This window comes from Watersipora subatra, chromosome 6 (assembly GCF_963576615.1).
Source record: "Watersipora subatra chromosome 6, tzWatSuba1.1, whole genome shotgun sequence".
In the NCBI taxonomy this organism is placed as follows: Eukaryota; Metazoa; Bryozoa; class Gymnolaemata; order Cheilostomatida; family Watersiporidae; genus Watersipora; species Watersipora subatra.
This window is the reverse complement of record NC_088713.1, coordinates 18,670,018-18,693,604: the sequence shown is the minus strand read 5'-3', so window position 1 is coordinate 18,693,604 and position 23,587 is coordinate 18,670,018. Positions and strand designations below refer to the sequence as shown.

The 23,587-nt window shown below is 36.1% G+C and overlaps 2 protein-coding genes across 2 annotated transcripts in view; both read right to left on the bottom strand.

Moving 5' to 3' along the window:
* The window catches only part of LOC137398496 (innexin unc-7-like), a 65,832-nt gene that overhangs the window by 38,616 nt on the left and 3,629 nt on the right, over positions 1 to 23,587 (bottom strand). The window contains exon 2 of the mRNA XM_068084613.1: positions 16,747 to 16,919. Coding sequence (XP_067940714.1) covers positions 16,747 to 16,849 — 103 coding nt within the window. The 5' untranslated portion in view covers positions 16,850 to 16,919. The remainder of the gene's footprint in view (positions 1 to 16,746; positions 16,920 to 23,587) is intronic.
* Positions 2,492 to 10,603, bottom strand: LOC137398755 (uncharacterized). The gene is made up of 4 exons (XM_068084940.1): positions 10,503 to 10,603; positions 9,939 to 10,062; positions 3,749 to 9,567; positions 2,492 to 2,633 (listed from the first exon to the last, which is right to left on the bottom strand). Exons 1-4 carry the CDS (start codon positions 10,601 to 10,603, stop codon positions 2,492 to 2,494), a joined length of 6,186 nt encoding a protein of 2,061 aa, XP_067941041.1.

The window sequence follows — 23,587 nt, the reverse complement described above, 5'->3', positions numbered from 1 at the left end:
GTATATTCCATCTAAAAGATCTAGATTTGGAATAAAGCTATTTGCTCTCTGCGATGCTGTCTCTGGCTATGTGCACAAGCTGTCTGTGTACATTGGTGATGAGCGAGAACAAGCCGAAGGAACTGGTAGAGGAATCACTCACAACATAGTGATGAAATTAATGAATGGTTTGCTTAATTCGGGTCGTTGTTTATATATGGATAATTATTATAATTCGCCAGAGTTAGCAGCTGAACTTATTAAAAATAACACTCATGTTTGCGGAACTCTGCGTGCAAACAGAAAAGGTGTTCCTAAAGATTTGAAAGTTTGCAATGGAAAAGCTATTAAAAAAGGTGAAACAACAAGCTTTTCTAATGGAGAAAGTATGATTGGCTGTTGGAGAGATAAGAAATATATTTCTGTAATTTCAACTATGCATAAAAACTTGGATGTCGTAGATACAGGCAAAGTAAACTATAAAGGGGATAAAGTTTGCAAACCAGCTGCTATTTTGGATTACAACCGATACATGGGAGGAGTTGACAAATCTGATCAAAATTTGCATTATTATAATGCTGCGCGTAAAACCATGAAATGGTACAAAAAACTATTTTTCCATTTATTAGATATTTGTGTGTACAATGCAGCCATTGTTTATAGAATCCGTAGCGGTTGTAAAATAACTGACTTAGAGTTTCGACAGAAATTAATTGAACAAATATTTGAATACACTGGATCTTGCCGCAAAAACACTGTTCCCCGCGCTTCAACTTCTTCCGCTCATCGATTAGTGCTAAATAGTCCAGGAAAAGGTAAACGAGCTAAATATAGAATTTGTAGGCGCTGCCCAAAGCGAGCTAATGACAACACCCGTAAGCGAGACGAAACTAGATTTAAATGCCAAGCATGTGGAGTACCTTTGTGCGAACCCTGTTTTGAGCCTTACCATGCTAAATAAATTTCCAAATTGTATTTAAAATAATTTAGTTTATGCAAATGCTTTGTTGTGTTGTTAGCTATTGTACATACACTTGTTGAAATGTCATGATATATTGTAGTTGTTGTGCATTGCTATGTTGTATTTGTTGCCCACGGCCCTCTTCAGGGCCACATATAATCAAAGAGTTCAGTTCTCATATTGTTCTGCCATCTGGCAGGATTTCTCCATCATTTGCCGTTTCTGTTCATAATAAATGTTGCTTCCTGTCTTTTGCTGCTTCACCAACTGTGAGAATACAGGCTCACCACTCAATTCTTCTTGTGCACAACCAGTTAACCTTTGCTGCAGCACACATGCATCCATGCGATCAGTTTGCAAAATTGTTACATGAATCTATAGTTTCAAGAAATGCATATCAATCTGACAGAAAAAAATAATAACTGAATATATAGATTTGAAGTTGCAGTGTTTGCAAGCTGCCCGGAGGAAAAAATCTCAGTCTGTAGGAAAATATTTCAGCTTTTAGATGCATATTCATTTGCAGTTTTATATAAATTTGCACCAGAGTTTGAGGGGCCATGTCCGGTAACTGCAGCACTGCTCGTCGCCATGGCGTCAGGAGCATTTCGTAGGTCTGCACCCGCGATGCACAGGGGCACCTAACTACACTTTTGATGTGCTTGGACAACCCATTTTTTTTGCAAACTCTTGTATAAATATGACACCATGCAGATGCTTATCATGAACCGTTTTTAGCAGAGATAATGCTTCTAAAAGTGTATTTGTTATCGAAATTTCATGGTAGAGGGGTGACAACTTCGTCGAATCTGGCTTGTGACTAAAGTGTTCCCAGTCGATGTACAGGGAATCTATGGCTGTTTGTTGAAAAATTTCTAAGCTTTCAAATGCATATTCATTTACAGCTCCATGCGAATTTGCATGCGAGTTATAGCCAAGTTTAGACGACCATGTCGCGCCTCCATTATTCGCAGGTTGTTAGAGTCTTGCGCCGAAAATTTCGAGAGGCGTTCCTGCATTGCAACGGAGCTTGTAACTCCGCGTTCAATGCTCTTCGACGATCAGTTTTTTTTGCAAAACATTGTGAACATATGACTCTATGCAAGTGTCTTTAGTACAACATGGTCAATTACTTATATCAATTAGAAAAATACAATTGAAAATGGCATACAAAAATAAAAATTTCATCGCTTCAGCAAATCGACATTTTTGTTGGCAAATATTTGTGAGTTATCTACACAGAAGAAGCATCAGCTTGTAGAGAAATTTCTCAGCTTTCTTATGCATACTAATTTATGCAACTGCCACAATTTTGTTGTAAGTTACTGCAGTTTCTATGCGTTCATGTCGGCAGCTCAAATCGCGCAAGTTATTGCACGGTACTCTAGTGGTTTTTCCATCGTAACCGCGCGGTCGCTAAAGGGTTAAAACTCAAACCTTATGTAATGGTATCATGCTATTCATATCTTGACTACAAATTGAGCATGGAATGTCTGCATCTATTCAAAATCAACTTGAAGAAAATTAAATAGGGAGACAAGCTCAACACTGTTATAGCTCCGGGAGGTAGTGAGTGAGTGAGTGAGTGAGTGAGTGAGAGAGTGAGTGAGTGAGTGAGTGAGTGAGAGAGTGAGTGAGTGAGTGAGTGAGTGAGTGAGGTAGTGAGTGAGTGAGTGAGTGAGTGAGGTTGTAGCTATGTTCCGGATAGATATGAGAGGGGTTTGTGACTGATGCAAACTTTATTGGCCAAAGTTTACAACGTAAAAACTACAATAGAATTATGCATATTATAAAAGGCATCAATAGATAAGATTTCGCATTCAGTCAAAATTTACACCAGTTTTATGATCTATAAAAGTTTTACATCACTCTTTAAGCAGTTGTTAAAAGATAGCATTGGTAAAAGTAGCATATAATGAGGTATAAATTCAGTATTGTCGCAGCAACAAACATATGTAAATCATTGAAATGTTAAACTACAGCCATTCTGCTTAAACTATAAAATTGCAGTTGAGAAATATATAGTGGCTATATAAAATGAGAAATTGCATACCTTGTACTCTCTGTCACGAAACTAGCTAATAATACAATCTGCTTGAGAGATACAGTCGAAAGTGTCACTCGTACCTTTGAGCGCACCTCTTCACTGTTCATGCTGTACTGCGGTCTTGAAACGATATCTCGCTTTTATACAGTGGCAATCTTGTAAACATGTAAACAACTACTGCTAAGTATAAAATTAAAACTTATAAATCACTAAAATAACTTTTGCAATTGGTAAGCAATAGGGTTTCGCTGATTCATTTGTTGCTTTTACTATAGGTGACAGCGTTGTCACTACATTTTCATCATTGAAAGTTAGTGCATTGTGCAATGATGACCAGTTCAGGCAGCCTACCAATTAATTATCCACCAGGTCAAATAAACAGCAAACAGGAAAATAGACAGCCAACCCAAATACATGAATCATGGCAGCACCATGTAACCCTTCAAAACACAAGTGTGTTGATCACGCTAGGGCTGCCGTTACACTCCCCCCTTTAATTCGGCCATATTTTATTGGGACGAATTCAACAACTCGCAGCTTAATAAGATAGCATGTGATTAATATATATAAAGGCGGGGCGAGCGAGTATCAGCTAATACTAAACTATTACTAAATTAAATTAGTGCATTTACGAATTGACAGGCTTGCAAAGAAAAACTAATTTGTGTATAGGTCTCTCTATGATAGAATGTGGTGAAACACGTTTTCCTTTGCTGTTCATATTACTATCTGCCATTAGTAGTTTGACTTTTCTAACTAACCCATCTTTGCTTGGTATTGTTGCTATAACCCTGGCTAGCGACCAGTGGTTTCTGTGTTTAGTTTCATCTTTTAAGATGACTATGTCATTAATTTCAATGTTTGGAGTAGCTTCTGTCCATTTCTGTCTGGCTTGAAGTGTTTGCAAGTATTCTTTGCGCCAGCGTGACCAAAATGTGTTGGCCAAGCTTTGTACTACCCTCCAACGCTTTCTGGAGTAAGCATCAGTTTGGTCAAACTTGCCGGGTGGAGGCAGGACAACTTTTGATTTCATTGTGAGTAACTGATTAGGAGATAGCGCAGTCGTGAATTTATCTTCGCTATTCTGCGCAGTCAAAGGTCTGCAGTTGACAATAGCCATAGTTTCATAAAGGAATGTTCGAAGTGTGCTAGTGTCTAGTCTATTGGAGCTATTCATGAGGATAGAATTTAGAATACTTCTAATTGTGCGAATGTGGCGTTCCCACACTCCTCCCATGTGGCTTGAATGAGGTGTATTCGTAACAAAGTCAAAATTGTTCTCTTGGGCATACATTGATAGTTTGGAATTGCTGCTTTCTGCTAGAGCCTTACGTAGTTCGTTTGCAGCACCTATGAAGTTGGTGCCCCTGTCAGTGTGAATTTGACGAATTGGACCTCTGATTGCGATGAAACATCTAAGAGCGTTAATAAATGCATCTGTGCTCATGTCATCTATGACTTCGATATGAATGGCTCTAGATGCCATACAGGTAAAGATAACCCCATAACGCTTGCATTCCTTTCGATTTTCTTTGACTACGAATGGGCCAAAACAGTCACACCCTACGCAAGTAAAAGGCGGGTTGCATGTTACTCGTTCACTTGGCAAGTCTGCCATCTTTTGTGTCTCAGTTGGACGTCTTTGTTTTCTGCATGATACACACTTGTGGATATAAGAGGCTACCATAGAGTTCAATCCTATTACCCAGAATCCTGCTGACCTGATCTCACACATTGTCATGCCTTTTCCTTGGTGTTTAACCTTCTCATGGCATTCTGCTATTACTAGTCTTGTGACATGTGAATTTTTGGGCAGTATGACTGGGTGTGTTTCTGCGAAAGGCAATCTGGCAGATTTCAGTCGACCACCGACTCTCATAACTCCTGAGGCATCAATAAAAGGGTCAAGTTTGGCCAGAGTACTAGACTTGTTCAGAGTTCCTTGCTTTACTTGCTCATACTCTGTGAGTCCATCTTGTTGGGCCCACATCATGATAGTCAGTTTTGCCTTTTCATATGATTGTACGCCAAAGTCAGGATTCGCTGGTGCCTTTTTCAATCTTGCCCAGTTCTGTAGCTTGCGCACTGCTCTCACTGCCGATGAGAGTTTTGAGTATACTTTGAGTCTTTCAGCCATTGTCAGGTCCTTTGACTTAAGTATGCTGTGGCATTTAGCTTTGACTTCTGGGTCAACGAGTTTAAGAAGAACATCTTCTTTGGCCGGAGGTATAGGCTCAAAGCAGCTGTTCCAGAGTATTTCTGGCCCGGTAAACCAGCATGAATCTACCAGCTTTGCGACGGTAGCTCCACGTGAGGCTATATCCGCAGGATTACTGTTTGTACTGATATGGTGCCATTGGTCAACAGTGGTTATGTTGCATATCTGTTGAACTCTGTTAGCAACATACACATGGAACCTACGTGCCTCATTGTGAATATACCCTAGTACTACCTTAGAGTCAGTCCAGAAGACCTCTTTAGTAACGTTTGCAAGTTTTAGTTCTGCCTTTATATTGTGTGCTATTTTTGCAGACAGCACAGCAGCTTGTAGCTCTGCTCTTGGAACTGTTACTTGCTTCAATGGGGCAACTCTGGATTTGCCGCAGAGTAGAGCACAGTGTACTCGTTTGTCTGAGTTGACATAACGTATATAAGAGCATTGACCATAGCCTGATGCACTTGCATCTGAGAAATGATGCAGTTCTGTGGCTATAACTTGGTCGAAGTCTGGTGGTTTTAAACACCTGTCAACTTTCACCCTGTTTAGCGCTAACAGATCATGTGTCCATGACTGCCATTTTGCTTGTAGGTGTTCTGGTAATGGGTCATCCCAATCCAGATTGTCTCTGCACATCTGCTGCAGGACTTGTTTTCCCATCAAAATGAATGGTGAAATGAAACCTAGTGGATCAAACACTGAGGCTATGGTGGATAGAATTCCACGCCGAGTAGTTGCTTGGCTTTTGAGCATGACTCTAAATTGAAACTGATCATTTTCAACACACCACTCTATGCCTAAAGCGCGCTCTATTGGAAGTGTGCTATTTGCAGCTTGCAAATCAAGATCTTGAAGTTTCTCAGCTTTTTCTGAACTTGGTATGGTTCTAAGAACCTTTTTGTCATTGCTCACGAACTTGTGCAGTCTGATATTGCCCTTAGAGCATATGTCAATAGCTCTATTTATTACAGCTACTGCTTGTTCTTGTGAGTCCAAGCTAATGAGTCCATCATCCACATAAAAATCATGCAGCATAAAATCTTTGGCTTGTACACTGTATGGATCATTTGGATTGTGTTTGTCAGTAGCTAATTGTCGCAGGCCAAATGTTGCACATCCTGGAGAGGAAGTGGCTCCAAAAAGGTGAACAGCCATCCTATACACCGCTACCTCTGACATGCTATCATCTTTGAACCAGAGGAATCTGAGATAGTCTCGATCAGATTCATGGACTTTGAACATGTGAAACATCCGTTGTATGTCGCACATGACAGCTATTCGGCCTTTTCTAAACCTATGCAGTACACCTATGAGGCTGTTCAAAATGTCTGGGCCTTGTAACAAGTGGTCATTAAGAGACTCATTGTGGAACTTCGCACTACAGTCAAACACGACCCTAATCTTGTCAGGTTTCTTGGGATGGTACACTCCAAAATGAGGAATGTACCAAACCCTGCCTGGTTTTGCCTTGCTGTCTGTGAGCACCAATTCGGCGTCTCCAGACTCTATGATAGAATTCATGAATGAAATGTAGTCATTCTGATATTGTGGGTTGTTTGCTAGCTTTTTTCGTAGAAGCTCAAAACGCTTTTTAGCCATGCATAGGTTGTTTGGCATCTCTGGCCGAACTTTGAATGGCAAAGGCATTGAGTAAAAGCCCTCTTTAGTTTGCTCTGTGTTTTCAGTAAGTGTGCTGACAAACTGCTGATCTTCCTTTGACATGGAAGTTTGTTTAGCAATAGAGTTCTCAGAGAAATCTTGTTGCAGCAAATCTATGATTTCCTTGCATGAAGGATCTTTATTTACTCTGTATGCAAAGCTAACAGACATGGGTTCATGTTCAACGTGGCCTGGATTTTGAAATGTTGTTACGAGATGACTAACACCACTTGATCTATCCAAACCTTTTCTAGTTTTGCCTACTATGCTCCATCCTAATGGTGTTTGCACAGCATATGGATCAGAAACATTGTCACCTGTTATAGATTTCAGAGGTATAAGTGCTCTAGATGTGTCATAGCCTATGAGCATGCCTACCTCTACATTGTCTAACTTGGGAAGTTCGCACGCTATCATTTTCAAATGGGCCCAAGATTTTGCTACCTCTGCTGTGGGTATGTGATCTCTATCTAGGGGTATAGAGTCTCTTGTGTATGCACATGGAACTTTTATTTTGTCAGTAGTTTTGTAACCACGAATGGTTAGGTCATTGTGCATCATACATGGCGTGTCTTTGTTCTTAGATGTCATTGTTGTTAGTTTCAATGTGGTTTGTTGACCTAGTGTATCTAACTGGGCTACTGCTTGATTGGTTACAAATGTGGTATCCGACATTGTGTCTAGCAGGGCATATATCAGTACTTCATGATCAGGCTGATTGCTACTAGATAACCACACTGGGACTATCATTGAGTTGAGTCCTGTTGCGGCTTTTAACCTATTGCATGTTGCTTTTGATCTTGTTTGACTACTTTCCTTGTTTTCTGTTGGTGCATTGTTACCTTCTTTAATTGTGTCAGCAGTTTTGGAAGTAGGTGCATATTTTGCAACAGTCGGTGAGACAGAATTTGAAACATGTTTAGGTTGCATTGCATTATGAGTTGTGTTTATGTTCTGTGTGGTTTGCACTTCTGTTCTACTGCTTGTTTTGTCAATGGGTGCGACTAATTGAGTTGCCCTTTGTTTGTCAAAGTGAAGTGCTGTGGGATGTGGCCCACTGCATCTTGTGCACTTAGCCTTGTGTGTACATTGAGATGACCTGTGGCTTGGTTTTAAGCAAGCCCAACACAGCTTGTTTTCTTGAACAAAGCACTTCTTTTCATCTTGTGTTTTATTTGCGAGCTTTTTACACTCTGTAACTCTGTGGTTAGGAATGTTGCAAAATGTACATCGCTGACCATCATTATTGCTACTTGACAAGCGTGCCATTGATTTTGGTTTTTCTGGTCTTTTGGCTTGTTTGAAGTCATCTGCACTTGCAGGACAGCTCATGAGCGTGGGGTCATTTACAATGTCTGATTCGTCACCAAGAAATTTTACAAATTCTTCAAATTTTGGAAATTTACCATTGACTTTTTTGTGTTTCACTACTTGCCGCTTCCACCTGTTTGCTAACCAGTCTGGAAGTTTGCTCATCAGCATGATGTTTTGCTGGGAGTCATTTAAGACTGCTAGTTCTTCTATTTGTTGCATGGCTGTTTGGCACTGACCTAGAAAGTCTGCAAACTTTTGAATGCCTGTGTGATCATTGGCTCTGAGTTTTGGCCATTGTTGCAGTTTAGAGCGAAATGCTTCTGCTACAGCAAAATCAGATCCAAAACGATCTTTTAGCTTTTGCTTAGCTGTTAGATAAGCCATGTCCGATTTTAACAAAAAGGCACCACTGATCGCTTCTTTAGCTGGACCTGCTACGTACTTTTTAAGATAATGAATCTTGTCAGCATCTGGAATGCCTGAGCTTTCAACTAGTGTCCTAAAGGAAATTTCCCAGTCTACATATTCTAGCGGATTGCCTGTAAATATAGGTGGGTCAGGCACTGGCAGCCTGCTACTGCGCATAGCTTTAGCAATTGATTCAGCAAGTATGTGCATGTCTGATACACCACTTTTTTCTGATTTAGTATTTACTGTTGATTGTAAGTTGCTTGCAAGCTTTTGCTCCATTTTTGGTGCATTATGGTCATATCTAATGGCTGAGTGAGAAGAGGCAAGAGTATTACTAACAATAGAAATGTGTTCAAGAGCATGGGTAATCTCTTCTCTCTCATCTAAGTCATGTTCTTCGAGAAGTTGTCTTCTCTGATTTATTAGTTCCTTTTTAGTCACAAGCTCATTTTCTTTCATGCGCAACTTTTGAGCGTGTAGTTTACTTTCTAGCTCTTTGAGCATGCATTCGTCTTCATATTGACGACGAAGTGCTTTTATTTCTGTGTCTACTTCAGCAGCCTGTATTCTGGCAGCTGCCAGTTTAACTGAACTTTTAGAACGCATGCTGATAGAAGGTGCTTCAGTATGCAAAACTGCTTGACTCTGAGACATTTTTTGGTCACTGCTTTCATGCTCACTTTCAACTTTGCTAGATTCTACATAATTTTCCATGAGTTTCACTTGCTCATCAAGTTGGGTTAGGCCTGAGTATTTTGGGTCAAAGCCTCTCAAGATTTCTAAATCAGCTTTTGTATCTAGGTAAATGTTGGTCAACAATTCCTGCTTCTCTAAGTCTAAGGTGATCAGCTGATCACCAGTGAGTTTATTGAACTTTCTAATATTGCGTTGAATGTTCTGTTTTCTAATTGCAATAGCATTCTTGATTGCCTTATCACTTTGTTTACGGCTTGTCTTGCCCATTGTAATATCTATTACCTATTTGATGACACCTAGATATGGAGTGTTAGGTAGCGCTGCGTCATAACACTATTGTGAGTTTGAAAAGGTTCCAAAGGAAATACCACAAAACAACAAGGGGTCGCCAAAGTACCAACCTATGTGCTGCTAAGCGAGCCAGTGAACAATCAAAATATAGGAGCTTGACTGGTTTTCATAAAAACCCCAATTAACTGCCCAATTTTAATTACTTGGTTCACGACCTTATTGCTATTTACTTACTACAAATTTGCGAAATTCCAATGGCTTACCAGTTACAATTACAAAAGTGAAGGTCGCTAAATAACCTAGTCCTATTAGATTGCCACAAAAGGAGCGAGATTTTTCACGGTTGCTTTGTTGTGACTCACCGAACCTTCTTTCTTGATCTTGAGATTGAGGATAATCTGGATCCTTAGATGTGTAAATAGTTTCACTTCTACTTCTTTGTTTGTATCCTTCTTTAGGATATCTCTCCACTTGGCTTGAATCCCTCTTTAGGAGACAAGTTTTTACTTTAGGATATCTCTCCACTTGGCTTGAATCCCTCTTTAGGAGACAAGTTTTTACTGTAGCTATGTTCCGGATAGATATGAGAGGGGTTTGTGACTGATGCAAACTTTATTGGCCAAAGTTTACAACGTAAAAACTACAATAGAATTATGCATATTATAAAAGGCATCAATAGATAAGATTTCGCATTCAGTCAAAATTTACACCAGTTTTATGATCTATAAAAGTTTTACATCACTCTTTAAGCAGTTGTTAAAAGATAGCATTGGTAAAAGTAGCATATAATGAGGTATAAATTCAGTATTGTCGCAGCAACAAACATATGTAAATCATTGAAATGTTAAACTACAGCCATTCTGCTTAAACTATAAAATTGCAGTTGAGAAATATATAGTGGCTATATAAAATGAGAAATTGCATACCTTGTACTCTCTGTCACGAAACTAGCTAATAATACAATCTGCTTGAGAGATACAGTCGAAAGTGTCACTCGTACCTTTGAGCGCACCTCTTCACTGTTCATGCTGTACTGCGGTCTTGAAACGATATCTCGCTTTTATACAGTGGCAATCTTGTAAACATGTAAACAACTACTGCTAAGTATAAAATTAAAACTTATAAATCACTAAAATAACTTTTGCAATTGGTAAGCAATAGGGTTTCGCTGATTCATTTGTTGCTTTTACTATAGGTGACAGCGTTGTCACTACATTTTCATCATTGAAAGTTAGTGCATTGTGCAATGATGACCAGTTCAGGCAGCCTACCAATTAATTATCCACCAGGTCAAATAAACAGCAAACAGGAAAATAGACAGCCAACCCAAATACATGAATCATGGCAGCACCATGTAACCCTTCAAAACACAAGTGTGTTGATCACGCTAGGGCTGCCGTTACAGAGGTAGTGAGTGAGTGAGTGAGTGAGTGAGTGAGTGAGTGAGTGAGAGAGTGAGTGAGTGAGTGATATTAATCTTATCCCTGAGGTCTAGCTGACTGGCAGCATTCCTAAACTGAAAATGTATAATGTATCACACCTTATTGTCTTGGCAGGCAGTTAGTACCCCCTGGTTAGTTGTAATTACTGATAATATGTGTTAAGGTCAAAGGTCAGCTGATACATTCTTTAAACTAGTTTTTGATTAGATTTAGCAGGTTTGGTTTCATATCAGTGTTGCGAGAGGCAAATCACTTAGACAACAAGAAATGTAATAACAAAAATATTAATGCAAAAATCTATCTATTATATTATACAACTCTGATCATCTAATTTTGAAGCCATCACACTGAAAGACAGATATAGGCAATAATTAAAATCCTTCATAAAAGGTTGTTTTGTATGGGTTTGAACTTGAGACCTTACGTTGCATAAATCTAACTGCGTGACTAATTGTGAGTATCTGTTGCATGCATTAATGACAATTGACTTTAATAAACACTCTCATGGACTCTCCTGAGAGAATTTGGGTTGAATACAAAAGTCATTGCCAATATATATATATATATATATATATATATATATATATATATATATATATATATATATATATATATATATATATATATATATATATATATATATATATATATATATATATATATATATATAGAATTATGATATATTATAATCTATCACATTTAATATTATAATTTGTGAATTTATAGTTATGATATATAATACATATTATATTACATATATTATAAAGTATATATAATATACACTATATATAAATATGTAATATATATAAATATATATGTATAAATGTACATGTATACATATATATTTATATATATATATATATAATATAGGCCTATATAGTTTTATAGACCTATAGTTTTATATATGATTTATAAAACTAACATGAGTGCCCTGCTATAAAAGGAGATTTAGGTCAAAAAAAGGTTTATTTATTATTTGAGAATATGTGGACTTTACTAATCAAACTGAGAAAAATTTATATTTTTTATCATCAAAGATTGCCGCTAAACATCATCAGCTGTGATGGCTGAGTAAAAAGCAGCTGTTGCTGTGTGTTGTTTTATACCTCTTAACAGAATTTCCTTAATAAAGCACTCAAAGTAAGGTCAAAAGTCATTGATTCATACTATTTCCTTGACATTTTAGGGCGCCAAGAAACAGGTGTGCCAGATGGAGCATGGAGAAAAGTACGCGCCCAAGTATTTTAAGTGTTGGGCAATTAAGCTGAGCGTCAAGAGTTCAAGACTGGCATAGAGCGACCTTTTATGTTAACATGTAACCATGGCTTCAGACGACAGACCGGGCTTTTATTATAGTAAGGAATAGTTCCTAGTAGCCGGGTGTGGCCTGAGATATTGTCAGGCGTGCCAATAAAGTACAGAAAAAATGTGTGCGCAACTATTCTATAAGGACCAAAGGTGAACAATTAGCAAGCTCGTCTGCTAAGCCAAATGCCTTGAGTTCAAATCTTATATAAAGCAATCTTTTTTCTACCTTTCAACCTTGACTACAGTTTCACTAGAATTCCTTTTCAAAGAAGTGGAGATAAGACCATTTGCCATATTTGTTTATTTTAGGGATTCACCATTGAGAAAGATTGTGTTTTATACAAACTTTTAAACGCTTTAATACTCAAATAGACCTATCATAGTTGTTCACTCAACTTCAACAATGCTGGCAAGTGCTGGCAAGTGCTGGCAAGTGTCTCTGCACTGTTTTCTGTTGTTATGGAAAACAGATCATATCGTATGCTGTTTTGCAATTAACGATGAACTTTCGCAAAATTTTTGTAGATTTTCTCAGCAAATATCTGTATTTTTCTGTCATTTGTGATTGTTTTTGATTTTTAAATGAATTATTTGCCAGGATGTTTCAAGATTATAATCGATGCAACATGGTTGCAGTTAAAACTTTCAGCTCAAGCAAAAGTGCCATTATGGCAAAGAAACTGATAGAATAAAGATGCGTAACCCTGCAACTTAAACACAATAGCTGATATCAAGTATAACAACGATAGCAACAACTGACGTCATTTCGCACGTCTTTTCCTTCTACTTTTAGTTTTTCTTTTTGTTACGTGTCTCTATTCTGTCAATCTCTTTGCCGGAGTGTGACTTTAGCCATCATAATCACACGTCTGCTTGAGTTTGAGCATTTTAACCGCGATAAAGTTTTGTCGCGGTTAAAATGCTCAAATTTTTCTCGATTTTAATCTTGAAACATCCTGGCAGTTAGATTACCTCAAACATCAAAAACAATCACAAATGATAAAAAATACAATAATTTCTGATAAAATCCACTACAATTTTGTATAAGTTTATTTTTAGCCATAACCAGAAAGAATAACTTGCCTGTGGTATTTACTGTTTAAGGTTATATCTAGACATATGTTTCAAATTCTTTTAGTAGACTTGATTTTAGCAGCCTACAAATTCAACCAGGAACTTTCTCGTTGGCTAAACGATTGTATCTTTTATTTAGTTTATTAAATGGCATAGTATTTAGCAAAATCAGTTGTCTTTTTTTTGCTTTTCATCATCGTATTCATCAAGTAAAAATTATTACTTGTTTATAACCACCAGTGCTATAGCTATTAACTCAGTATTATATTGCTGTCATTAACCATCCCTGTTTCCATGATACGCAAATTTGAGCCAATACACAAGCTAACCGCATCATAGAAACAGTATAAATCCGCAAGCTAAGCGAGCTTTGGGATTTGCAAAACTTTATCGAATCCATCCTGCTTGCAAATAATGGAAACAGCATTTGTGAATGATGCGTATTAAAATACCACGCCAGCTATTCAATTTTAAACATTTTCAATATTTTCGTCGTTCTTTCTCGATCTAGTTTTATGTGTTTGCGTTGCTAACTGCGTAGTTAATTATTAACTTATAGTGCACAATTCCTTACTTTTTTTCCACAAGGCGCCAGAGTCAATCTACATGTGCGAACATCTATAGAAACACTTAATTCACATGGTAACACAACTTACGCACAACTCCAAATCTGGATGATGCGCTTCATGGGTGTCATGGAAACATACTGATAATTATATACCAGTATTAAACAAATCTGTTCAAATGTTTTATTTCTAGTAGGATATAAATTAACAAAAACTTGGTTATAAAGTATTTTTTACATCACTATAATCACTATTATCATAGCAAGTTAGTATTAGAGATCGTAAGGTGTCCCGATATAGAACAGAAAATTACTAGTTGCACAATTATTCTGAAAGACTTAAATTTAAAAATACTTTAATAACTCTATTTTAAAAAATTTTCAGCATTTTTTTTTAATTTTTAAAAATGTTGACTTTCAGGACGGTGGTAGTCTAGTGCAGATGTAGTGTCCGTCTACCAAGCTGAAAGTTTTAGGTCAAATCCTATAAACAAAAAATTTTTTCCAAACTTTAGCCTCGGATGGATGGACACGGTTCTTATTATAGTAAGGATTATGCAAAAAACCTCACTCATTCACAGTTGTTAATCTTATAGATGTCAATCAAGTCATGAACTTATTCATAAACAAGCCTGCCCTGATAGTTTGACAGATGGCATCTATAATTACCTAAACTTTCCGCAGACTATAGCAAATAATTAAGCGCTGATACATCATTCTGCATTCCTAAGGTCTCACAAATCGTTAGAAATAAAACGGGAAGAACTAATGTTTTTACTCGATACTTTCGATTAGTTTGTGTGTCTCGTATTTGTTATCTCGGTGATGTTAGTTGGCTGCTTTCTGCAGTTCTGTTTTGCGATAAGTTGCTACTTTTAACAAATCATTTAAAACGATGAATCTCATTCCAATAATAATTTTGTGAATAGGTGAAGTTGGCCACCTCGCAGTCCTAACCTGTTGTCTGCAGGGAAAGCGTCCCAGACCACTTGGCCATGGTTACTCTCAGCCTTAAAACACCCGTAACAATGGACTACATGTAGTTGTATCTGCCCCCAACAGAATTTAAATATGAACTTACTAAAAATTTCAGTAGATTTTTACAAAATCGCAAAATAGAAAACAACACATTTTTTTCTGAGTGTTCCAATTGCAATCAAGTTTGTCGATTTTAATCTTGAAACATCTTGTCACCTCAAACATAAAAAACAGTTGCAAATGATAAAAAAATTACTGATGCTTTTTGATAAAACCCTGCAATAATTTTGTGCACGTTCGTTGTTAAAATGCATGAGTGAGTAGCTATTTCTCTGGACTTGTTCAGGCTGGTCAAAGGCTGACATTCAATGTCAAAAGTCAAATAGTCACTCGAATCTATCATATTTTGTATTTTCAAAATAGCCTCAAAGTTGAAAGGTCTGTTGTAGATAAAAGCTTAGATCCTGAAACCCGAGCTATGTCTCTGGCATGCTGTTTTCAGTAGCCTTATAGCACCCGATGAATGTTTGATTGTCTGGTACAACATACTTGCTAGTCTGTGAGCATTCACTAGTGTTACAAGCTATGAATCTTTATCATATTTGTCATCTTCGTAGCATTTAAAAGGTTCAAAACGTCGAATCTTTAATTCTTCGAAGCGATTTAAACCTCCGTTTCAAGGGGAGAGTATTTTTAAAAACATCGTATCAACAACGAAGTACAGTGTATGATGTAAACATCAACATTCATATTATTGTACAAATCTTTGCGATTGAAGGTTGGATTTTCATCGCTTTCATTAGTGACGTATTCACAGCATTCCTGTGCAGCTCTGTTTTTAACACGCCTGTTTAAAAATATTATTTCTGAAATAAAAAATATTAACACAGAGTTTGGAAGAAAAGTTTCCTACACGCTTTGACATTGACATTTGACCTTGGACGCATTTTAGGAGTGTCAGTCGCGATATAAAATATGCGTCCCGTTGTAACTAAAAGCGCAACAATTTAATATAGAAAACACGGAGCTGTGCAACAATTTCTTCGTAAAATGCAAACTAGACAGCTATGAACAATTGGGAGGTGTGCGACCAGCCCTGTGTATCATGTAAATCATGTATTCCTATGATTAAAACCACAACTTGTAGCATGTAACACTAGTGTATACCAACATAGAGCTGATGAACTGCAAGTCATGTAAACACGACACAAGGTAGTTTTATTTTGGTGATAGAGTTTAGATTTCTTTGCAAGAATTGCCTCCAGGTGTTCGCTCTCATGCATGTGAAACAGCTGTACAGCTGGTTACAACAGAACAGCATTCATTAGAATCCAAATAATTGGTTAGTATGTTTTGTAGTAAGTCTCCAATTTTAGCTTTATTTTTTGTTTAAGTTTGATTTCTAGTTTGAGTTTAAATTTGAGTTTTGAGTTTCAGTTTGAAATCTAGTTTGAGATATGAGTTCTAGCTTTATTTTTTGTTTTAGTTTTAGTCTGAGTTCTGGTTTTATTTTTAGTTTTTAGCTTCAGTTTTTTTTTCAGGTGATTAGCTTGCTGTTTTGTCTTGATTTTCTCATATGAATGCCTTCAGTTGGTAAGATTTGTATAAAAAAATTTAAAGGGCTAATTCCTTTTTTCTCACAAATTAGCACAATATTTTGCTTGCAGTGGAAATAAGACATTACACAAATACTGATATCTAACATTATAGAGAAATAGTGTACACGTTATGCCCGTGTGTATAGTCTAAGTTTCAGCTCCCTAGGAGGTGGCAGGGACATAACTGGCAGGTGGCAGGACTTACCCACAGACCATCTGTTGCTCAGCCTGTCGTACATGTCATCATCTCGGTTGGAGGCAAGTCGGCTCCCCTCCTGTAAAGCTGTTATCATATCAGTGGCCACCATCTTGATGCCGCTCTTTTCAGGTCAGCTGAGAGATGCTTTGAAGCTAACTACGTAGCACTTCTCTGGCTGCCTGTAAACATACCAGCAGAAGGAAGGTTACATGCCTCGGCAGTGATTAATTGTTAAGCTGAGTCTTAAAAGTGACAGCCGTGATATGCATTAGTGACATGGTGAGCATGTACTTGCGTGTTTACTGTAGCTATGTACATGTATTACAGTTAAAGCATGCAAGCCAGTGACTCATTGACGAGTTGAGTTTCCAAAGGGATATTTCATGGCATGCGTTAGTGACATGGGGAGCAAATGTTTCCAGGTTTATTTTAACAATGTATTACGGTTTAGGCTTGCAAACAAGTAACATTATTGAATCGGAGAAGTACTTTTTATGACATGCTGAGCAAGTGCTTGCAGGTTTGGCTATGCTTTTGTTCCCCTTGAATCTTATCAGTCATTCAAATAGTGTTAACTAATGCAAAGAGATCAGTCATCTCAGCTAGATGGACCTTAAGTGTTTTTACAAAGTAGCTCAAGGAAGCGATGCAAGAGTTCTGTATATGTTGATGAAACAGCTTGTAGATCTAAGGCTACAAAATTACCAAATTTGAAGCAACTTCGTTAATGACAGAGTTGTTGATATCGTCTTTACTTATTGATAAACAGATCAAAATAGCATCGCTATTTTAACTACTTTTTCCAGTTAAATTAAATCAGTTGATAGTACAAATGAAAGTATGCATTTGCCAAAATAACTGTTTCATAAATGAAAGAGTAATGAGCCACACTATTTTTTTCCGCATGAGTGGTTTACTCTGGGTCCATTCTACTATTCAAGATGATCGAAGCATTCGGAGAATGATTCAAAACTTTTTGCACATCATGTTCATTGGTTTCAATCAATCAGGCTTACCCTAAAGAGGTTCATGTACCAGTGGTTTTATAGATGCAGTATAACAACTCAGAACAATGATATTCTAGGAGAATTCGCAGCCTATCACAGCTTTTTTGTAAATAATTGTTTTGGTAATTTTAAAAAACTTTCAATTTGTAAATTGAATTAGTACATCCAAACCAGCTAAAAAATAGATATATTTCAGATATATTCAGATATATTCAGATATATTTCAGATATATTCAGATATATTTCAGATATATTCAGATATATTTCAGATATATTCAGATATATTTCAGATATATTCAGATATATTTCAGATATATTCAGGTATATTTCAAATATATTCAGATATATTCATATATATTTAAATGTTTAATGCAATGGTAACATCTTAATCAATCATGCTTATAGACACAAATTTGCAGTTTTTTTTTAAATTGTGCTGAAACAGCTCTTGCAAAAGCAAATTTTCACAAATTATTGCTGATAAACTAACCGCAAACTCCATGAGTATCAAATGCATGAAAAGGTTTGAATGTCAAATTTTCAAAAATAGTTTGATTGTTCAATTTGTTCATAAGAGTCGATCGACACAAGTTGAAAAGTTTTTCTTTTAAAATAGCGATAGTTGGAAATAGATTTATTATTCATTGGATGAACATAAAATAAACAAAATCAAATAAATAATAAATGTAAAACTTTTACTATAATAAGAGCCATGGCCATCTGTACAAAGCCGAGCTTAGATAGTTGAGAAAAAAGATTGCATCGCACAGGAATTGAACACGTACCAGCCAGGTACCCTAAAACTTGCTCCACTCAATCAGCTTGCCATTTTTTAATAACTGCACATATAGTTATAACCCATGATGATCTCTCACAGCGAACCAGACTGCGTGGATACTAGTTCTTACTATAATGAAGACCGTGTGTGTTCATCCGTTTGTCTGTCTGTCCATCCATCCGCTTAGAGCGTTAGGAAAAACGCTTCACATGGGTATTGTATTCGTATTTTTAGCTTGATGGGCCAATATACCAATCACTGCACCAATCGGCCACTTTGCCACAATTTGGAATAATTATGCACATACCTATTACACATGCTGATTTCTCATGGCCTGCAGACTACCAGCACACTAGTATAAAACAAAATATCGAGCATCTCATTAGATCTAATTAGAGACGGGGATCTGTTGCTATCAAAGGATTGGCCGCTGGCAATTCTTGATTCATGATATGACAGGATGAATAATAAGAAGGCATGTGTGTGGGTGGGACTCGCCGTCTTTTTAGTATTATATCATTGTGTTTGTGAATCGGGTTGAGAAAACATGTTAAAGTTGGTGTCAAATATCTATTTAATGAAGTTGCTACCCAACAAAGGGCTAGACAACATTTAGCTAATGCTATAGTCAAATGATTGGTTTTCAGATAGCAATAAGGTTGCTTTAGGATTCCCTACAAGTAGGAATATAGATTAAAAAAACTTCATTCTTTCAGGTTTTAAATGCAAAGACGATCTTGTATGCCAAATAGACAAGACCCCCTCAACCAGCATTAGGTAGTTTTTGATGTTTGAGGTGATCTGACCGCAAGGAAGTCAAGATTAAAAAATCATCATCAAAAAATGATGTCAGTAGTCGTGTTTCCTGTTTGTCCCTCTCATTATGTCATTGTGTTCAAGTTTCCGTTTTACTCATCTCCATTGACATATATTTTATTTTGTATTTGCTTACAATTGTTAAAATAAAGCGTCAAATATAGCTTTAGGCACATTTCTATAAAAGCTCCAAATAAGGCTATTTGAATCATCGATATATGAATATATAAAAATATATATGTATTTATTTTTATTCTTGAGCTGGTTAGATATCTAAATAAATCTATATATCTAATCAGCCTAACGTATCTATATTTCAAATATAGATACGTTAGGTTAGGTTAGTTAGAACTTGTCCAACTTTTCCCTCTGAATGCTGAGTAAACATACCGATTCCTGATGTCGATGAAACCGTGTATTTATCACTCATAAACAAAATGCATGACTACTGAAGTCATTTTTTTAGATGTCTGGGCGTGTTTTTTTCTTCCGAGCATTTTAACCACGATCAAATTTTTGTTGATTTTAATCTTGAAACATCCTGGCAGCCAGATCACATCAAACATCAAAAACAATCTCAAATGAAAGAAAAATGTCGATACTTTCTGATCAAATTTACTGAAATTGTGTCCAAGTTCATCTTTATAAATAAGTCATACTTCTATTGTTCTACAGCTGTAGCAGTATGACTGGAGAGAGAGTTGTACAGCAATATTCATAATTACACTGTTAGTCAGTAGCTGATTAGATAAAAATCAAGCCAAGTAGTTTTTTATCTCTAATCTATAGCTCGTATTAGAAAGCGACAAAATGTGTTATTATCACAATTATTTCTTTGCAAAAGTTGCTGATGATAAACAACGATTATGTTTCAACAAATGGTTAAGAATCGAGTAGTATGCTACTTGTCGTATCGCTAAGTTTAATGGTGCTCAGTTTGTATTTTGGTCACATGCCAACGACAGATGATGGGTCCTCGAGAGGAGAGAGGAGGCCAAAAGGAGACCAGAGATAAAAAGGGCCAATACAAATAGAATGAATAAGAGAATTGTATGTGCAGCTTTATGTGTGGGGAAGATGTTATAAGGAGAAAAGAACTTGAACCTAACTTGAACACAATAACCGATATCAATAACGAGAGAGACAGACCTCCGAGCAACTACGGCCATTTCGGCACAAACATTGTTTCTAGGTGTTTCAACCACAATCAAGTTTTATAGGTTTGTTCAAAGTTACGTAAGAGAATAGAATTTTTTCTGCTTATTTTTTTCACAATCAGGATATGTAAACACTGGTAGTTTATTACTTACAATAATAAATATATAACTATAATCATAATTATATAATAATACTAATTATAATAATAATAATAATACAAAGAGCTTGGGCTCGAGATAAACAGACTGTGGAAGGTGAAGACCGAAGTGATAATAATAGTAATTGGTGCACTCGGAACAATATCAATGAGGCATGTAGCATACTTGGCTGAGGTAGAAGTAAACATGTCTTTTGAGACTATACAGAAGACAGTCATCTTAGGAACAGCTCACATTTTGAGGAAGGTCCTCTCTTAGTGGAATTGAGGAAGATGTTGGATCCTTTGGCCTTTTGTTAAGACCGGACTCAACACGGACTAAAGTCAGTCACCTACCACCACACGACTGTGAAGAAAAACTTTTACAACAATGATAATAATAATAATAGGGTAGTCGGATACAAATCCTCCAGCAGACTTTCAGATGGCATTGACCTAAATGTCTCAACAATAAGCATCGTTGGTGTAGCCTTCTAAGGCTACTGAATACCGCTCGCCATTCATCGATTCCTGTTGCACTAGATTTTTGTGAAACTAACATAACATAACACAAAACCTATGTAAACTTAGCGATACGACAAGTAGCATACTACTCGATTCTTAATTTGATTTGATTTGATTTTGATTCTTAATTTAATTTGAATGAATTTAGCTTACTAAACACACAAAGCTAAGTTTTATTATTTTATTAAACTTATTTTTAATTTTGTCATCGTCTTAATTTTTTACTATCTGTTTTCAGTTGGGCTCTTTTTGTCTCGTTTGTGCTATAACTTATAGCCAATCTTATTAATAAGATTTTCAACCTGGCTCTAGACAAAAGACTAAACGGTACTGCTCTCAAAAGTGACCTCATGCATACTATAGATCATCAGAAACTGGCTTGTATGCTCGTATCTCAAAGGTTTTTGTATCTCAATGCATTAACTTGCTCGAAGTGTTGTTCATATCTCGATTTTCTTGTACTTTTGGGTGCTTGTATGTCGAGGTGTGATTTTATATTATTTTACAACCACATTGGATAAAAAACTGGATTCAAAGACAAATATTGTTGAAGATGCTCTGTTTTTTAAACTACCTAGATGAAGTTCATTCATAACAAATGCTCTGGTGAAGTTATTCCGCTGCAGCCATTTTTTTCCTGTTGAAATAATGAATATGCAATAGAGTATCAACGATTTTCATCGGGTAAAGCAACACAGTGAGCCAACTGTTTTGCTTATATAATACATATTACATAATATATATATTATAATTATATATATAATATTATATAGTATATGTTATATATATCTATGATATATAATTAATATTTTATATATAATATATATTATACATTATATATATGTAGTATATTTATATAATATATCAAATATATATTATATAGTATATATAGGCACATAGTACATATATTATTTATATAGTATATAATATATATAGTACAATAAAGTATAGGTTAAAAGTCAGCATAAAGTGCTCGATACTAAAGTAGAGCTTACTATAAATTTGGTAAGAAATTTATTAAAATAATTTATTAAAATATTTATAAAATTGGACTAAGCAAAAAATTACTAAAAGTTTCATAAAATATAAAGTTTCATATAAATTTCTTACCAAATTTATATTATATATAGTATATATTAATAGACCTATTATACATAGTATATATAGTATATATATACTTATATTCTTTACACAAACCGGTCTACTACTTTTACCCTAGAGAGGAACAAGCGAAAGATATCAGTGAAAGATTAGTCCAGGTATAGGGTACTCGATGCGAAGTCATTAAGCCATAAACTTGTAGTTGTTCTCCGCATGCTATGTTTGGCGATCCAACATGCCGATTGCTGTATTGAAGACCCAAGAATAAGTCCAATAAAGCATTTTCAGCGTAGGTTGAGTGGATTTGTGTAGCCTGAAACTTTAAAATATGTAGGAAGATCTTGGGTAATGGGTTTTAATGATGCATTGGTCACGCAGGGCTTAACTGCTGTCAATGGGCATTTCCTGACTAGGTCATCGTGTGCTTTTCTCATATCCTAATTCAGAGTTTCACGATTAGAGGTGTTCGACCCTCAAGTCATGCGAACTGTTGTTTGCAAGGTTGCAAAAATCAATCTTGAACACGAATAATGTGTATTTATCATCACAACAACTTGCCTATGTTAATCCAGACTGTCATTCCTTTTAAACGGCAAAAATAACTATCGTAATGTCATCAGTCCTGAAAATGATCTGCATATTTCACTCACAAAGAAACACATTTCGACGCGATAATAGCGGAGAAGAGGCAAAAAAAGTCAAAGATCATGAAGTGAGTTGTTTTTACATGTTGCTGCTGTGTGAAAACATTAGATTCTTTTTAGAATTACCTTACAAAAACATATTGTTTTTATATTCCAAATATATTGGTTTTTTATTACAATTTGAGCCTTTTTTATTTCTTCAATATACGAGATTGATGATTAAAAATAGGAAAGCATTACCCTAACCCAGAAAAAACCTACTGTATTTTTTAAGTATGTAAGAGGTTTGTAGTTGAAATCCAAACACTTCACTGGTACCCAAACGTTTACACCCTACGCAAAGAGATCCAAAAGCAATCTAAGACTATGCTGTGTATCAAGTATTTCAAACCAACACAAACATAGGCAAGTTAATTACTTTATTTGGTGGTCTTCAGCCTAAAGTAACAAAAAGTTAAAATAGACAGAACTAAATAATTAAAAATAAAAGTCTAAAACACCAAATAAAAAATTAAAGTATGTTATTTCGAGATAGATTAATTCCATATCTTTATACACCCGTACCTGTGCCCATCCATCTGGTGTATCACTAAGACTTCACTTTCATTTTTCTACTGTTGATGACAAGGTGACAACATAAACCTTTATTAGTTTGACATATATAAGGTAGTATTTAGATTTG

What these genes read in the sequence shown, in the direction of transcription:
- LOC137398755 (XM_068084940.1), bottom strand. Translation starts at nt 10,603, where the DNA reads ATGAACAGTGAAGAGGTGCGCTCAAAGGTACGAGTGACACTTTCGACT. An exon ending in TTCGTGACAGAGAGTACAAG is followed by an intron (nt 10,063 to 10,502) that starts GTATGCAATTTC and finishes TGTCTCCTAAAG; the next exon opens with AGGGATTCAAGCCAAGTGGA. An exon ending in AGATCAAGAAAGAAGGTTCG is followed by an intron (nt 9,568 to 9,938) that starts GTGAGTCACAAC and finishes GTCATCAAATAG; the next exon opens with GTAATAGATATTACAATGGG.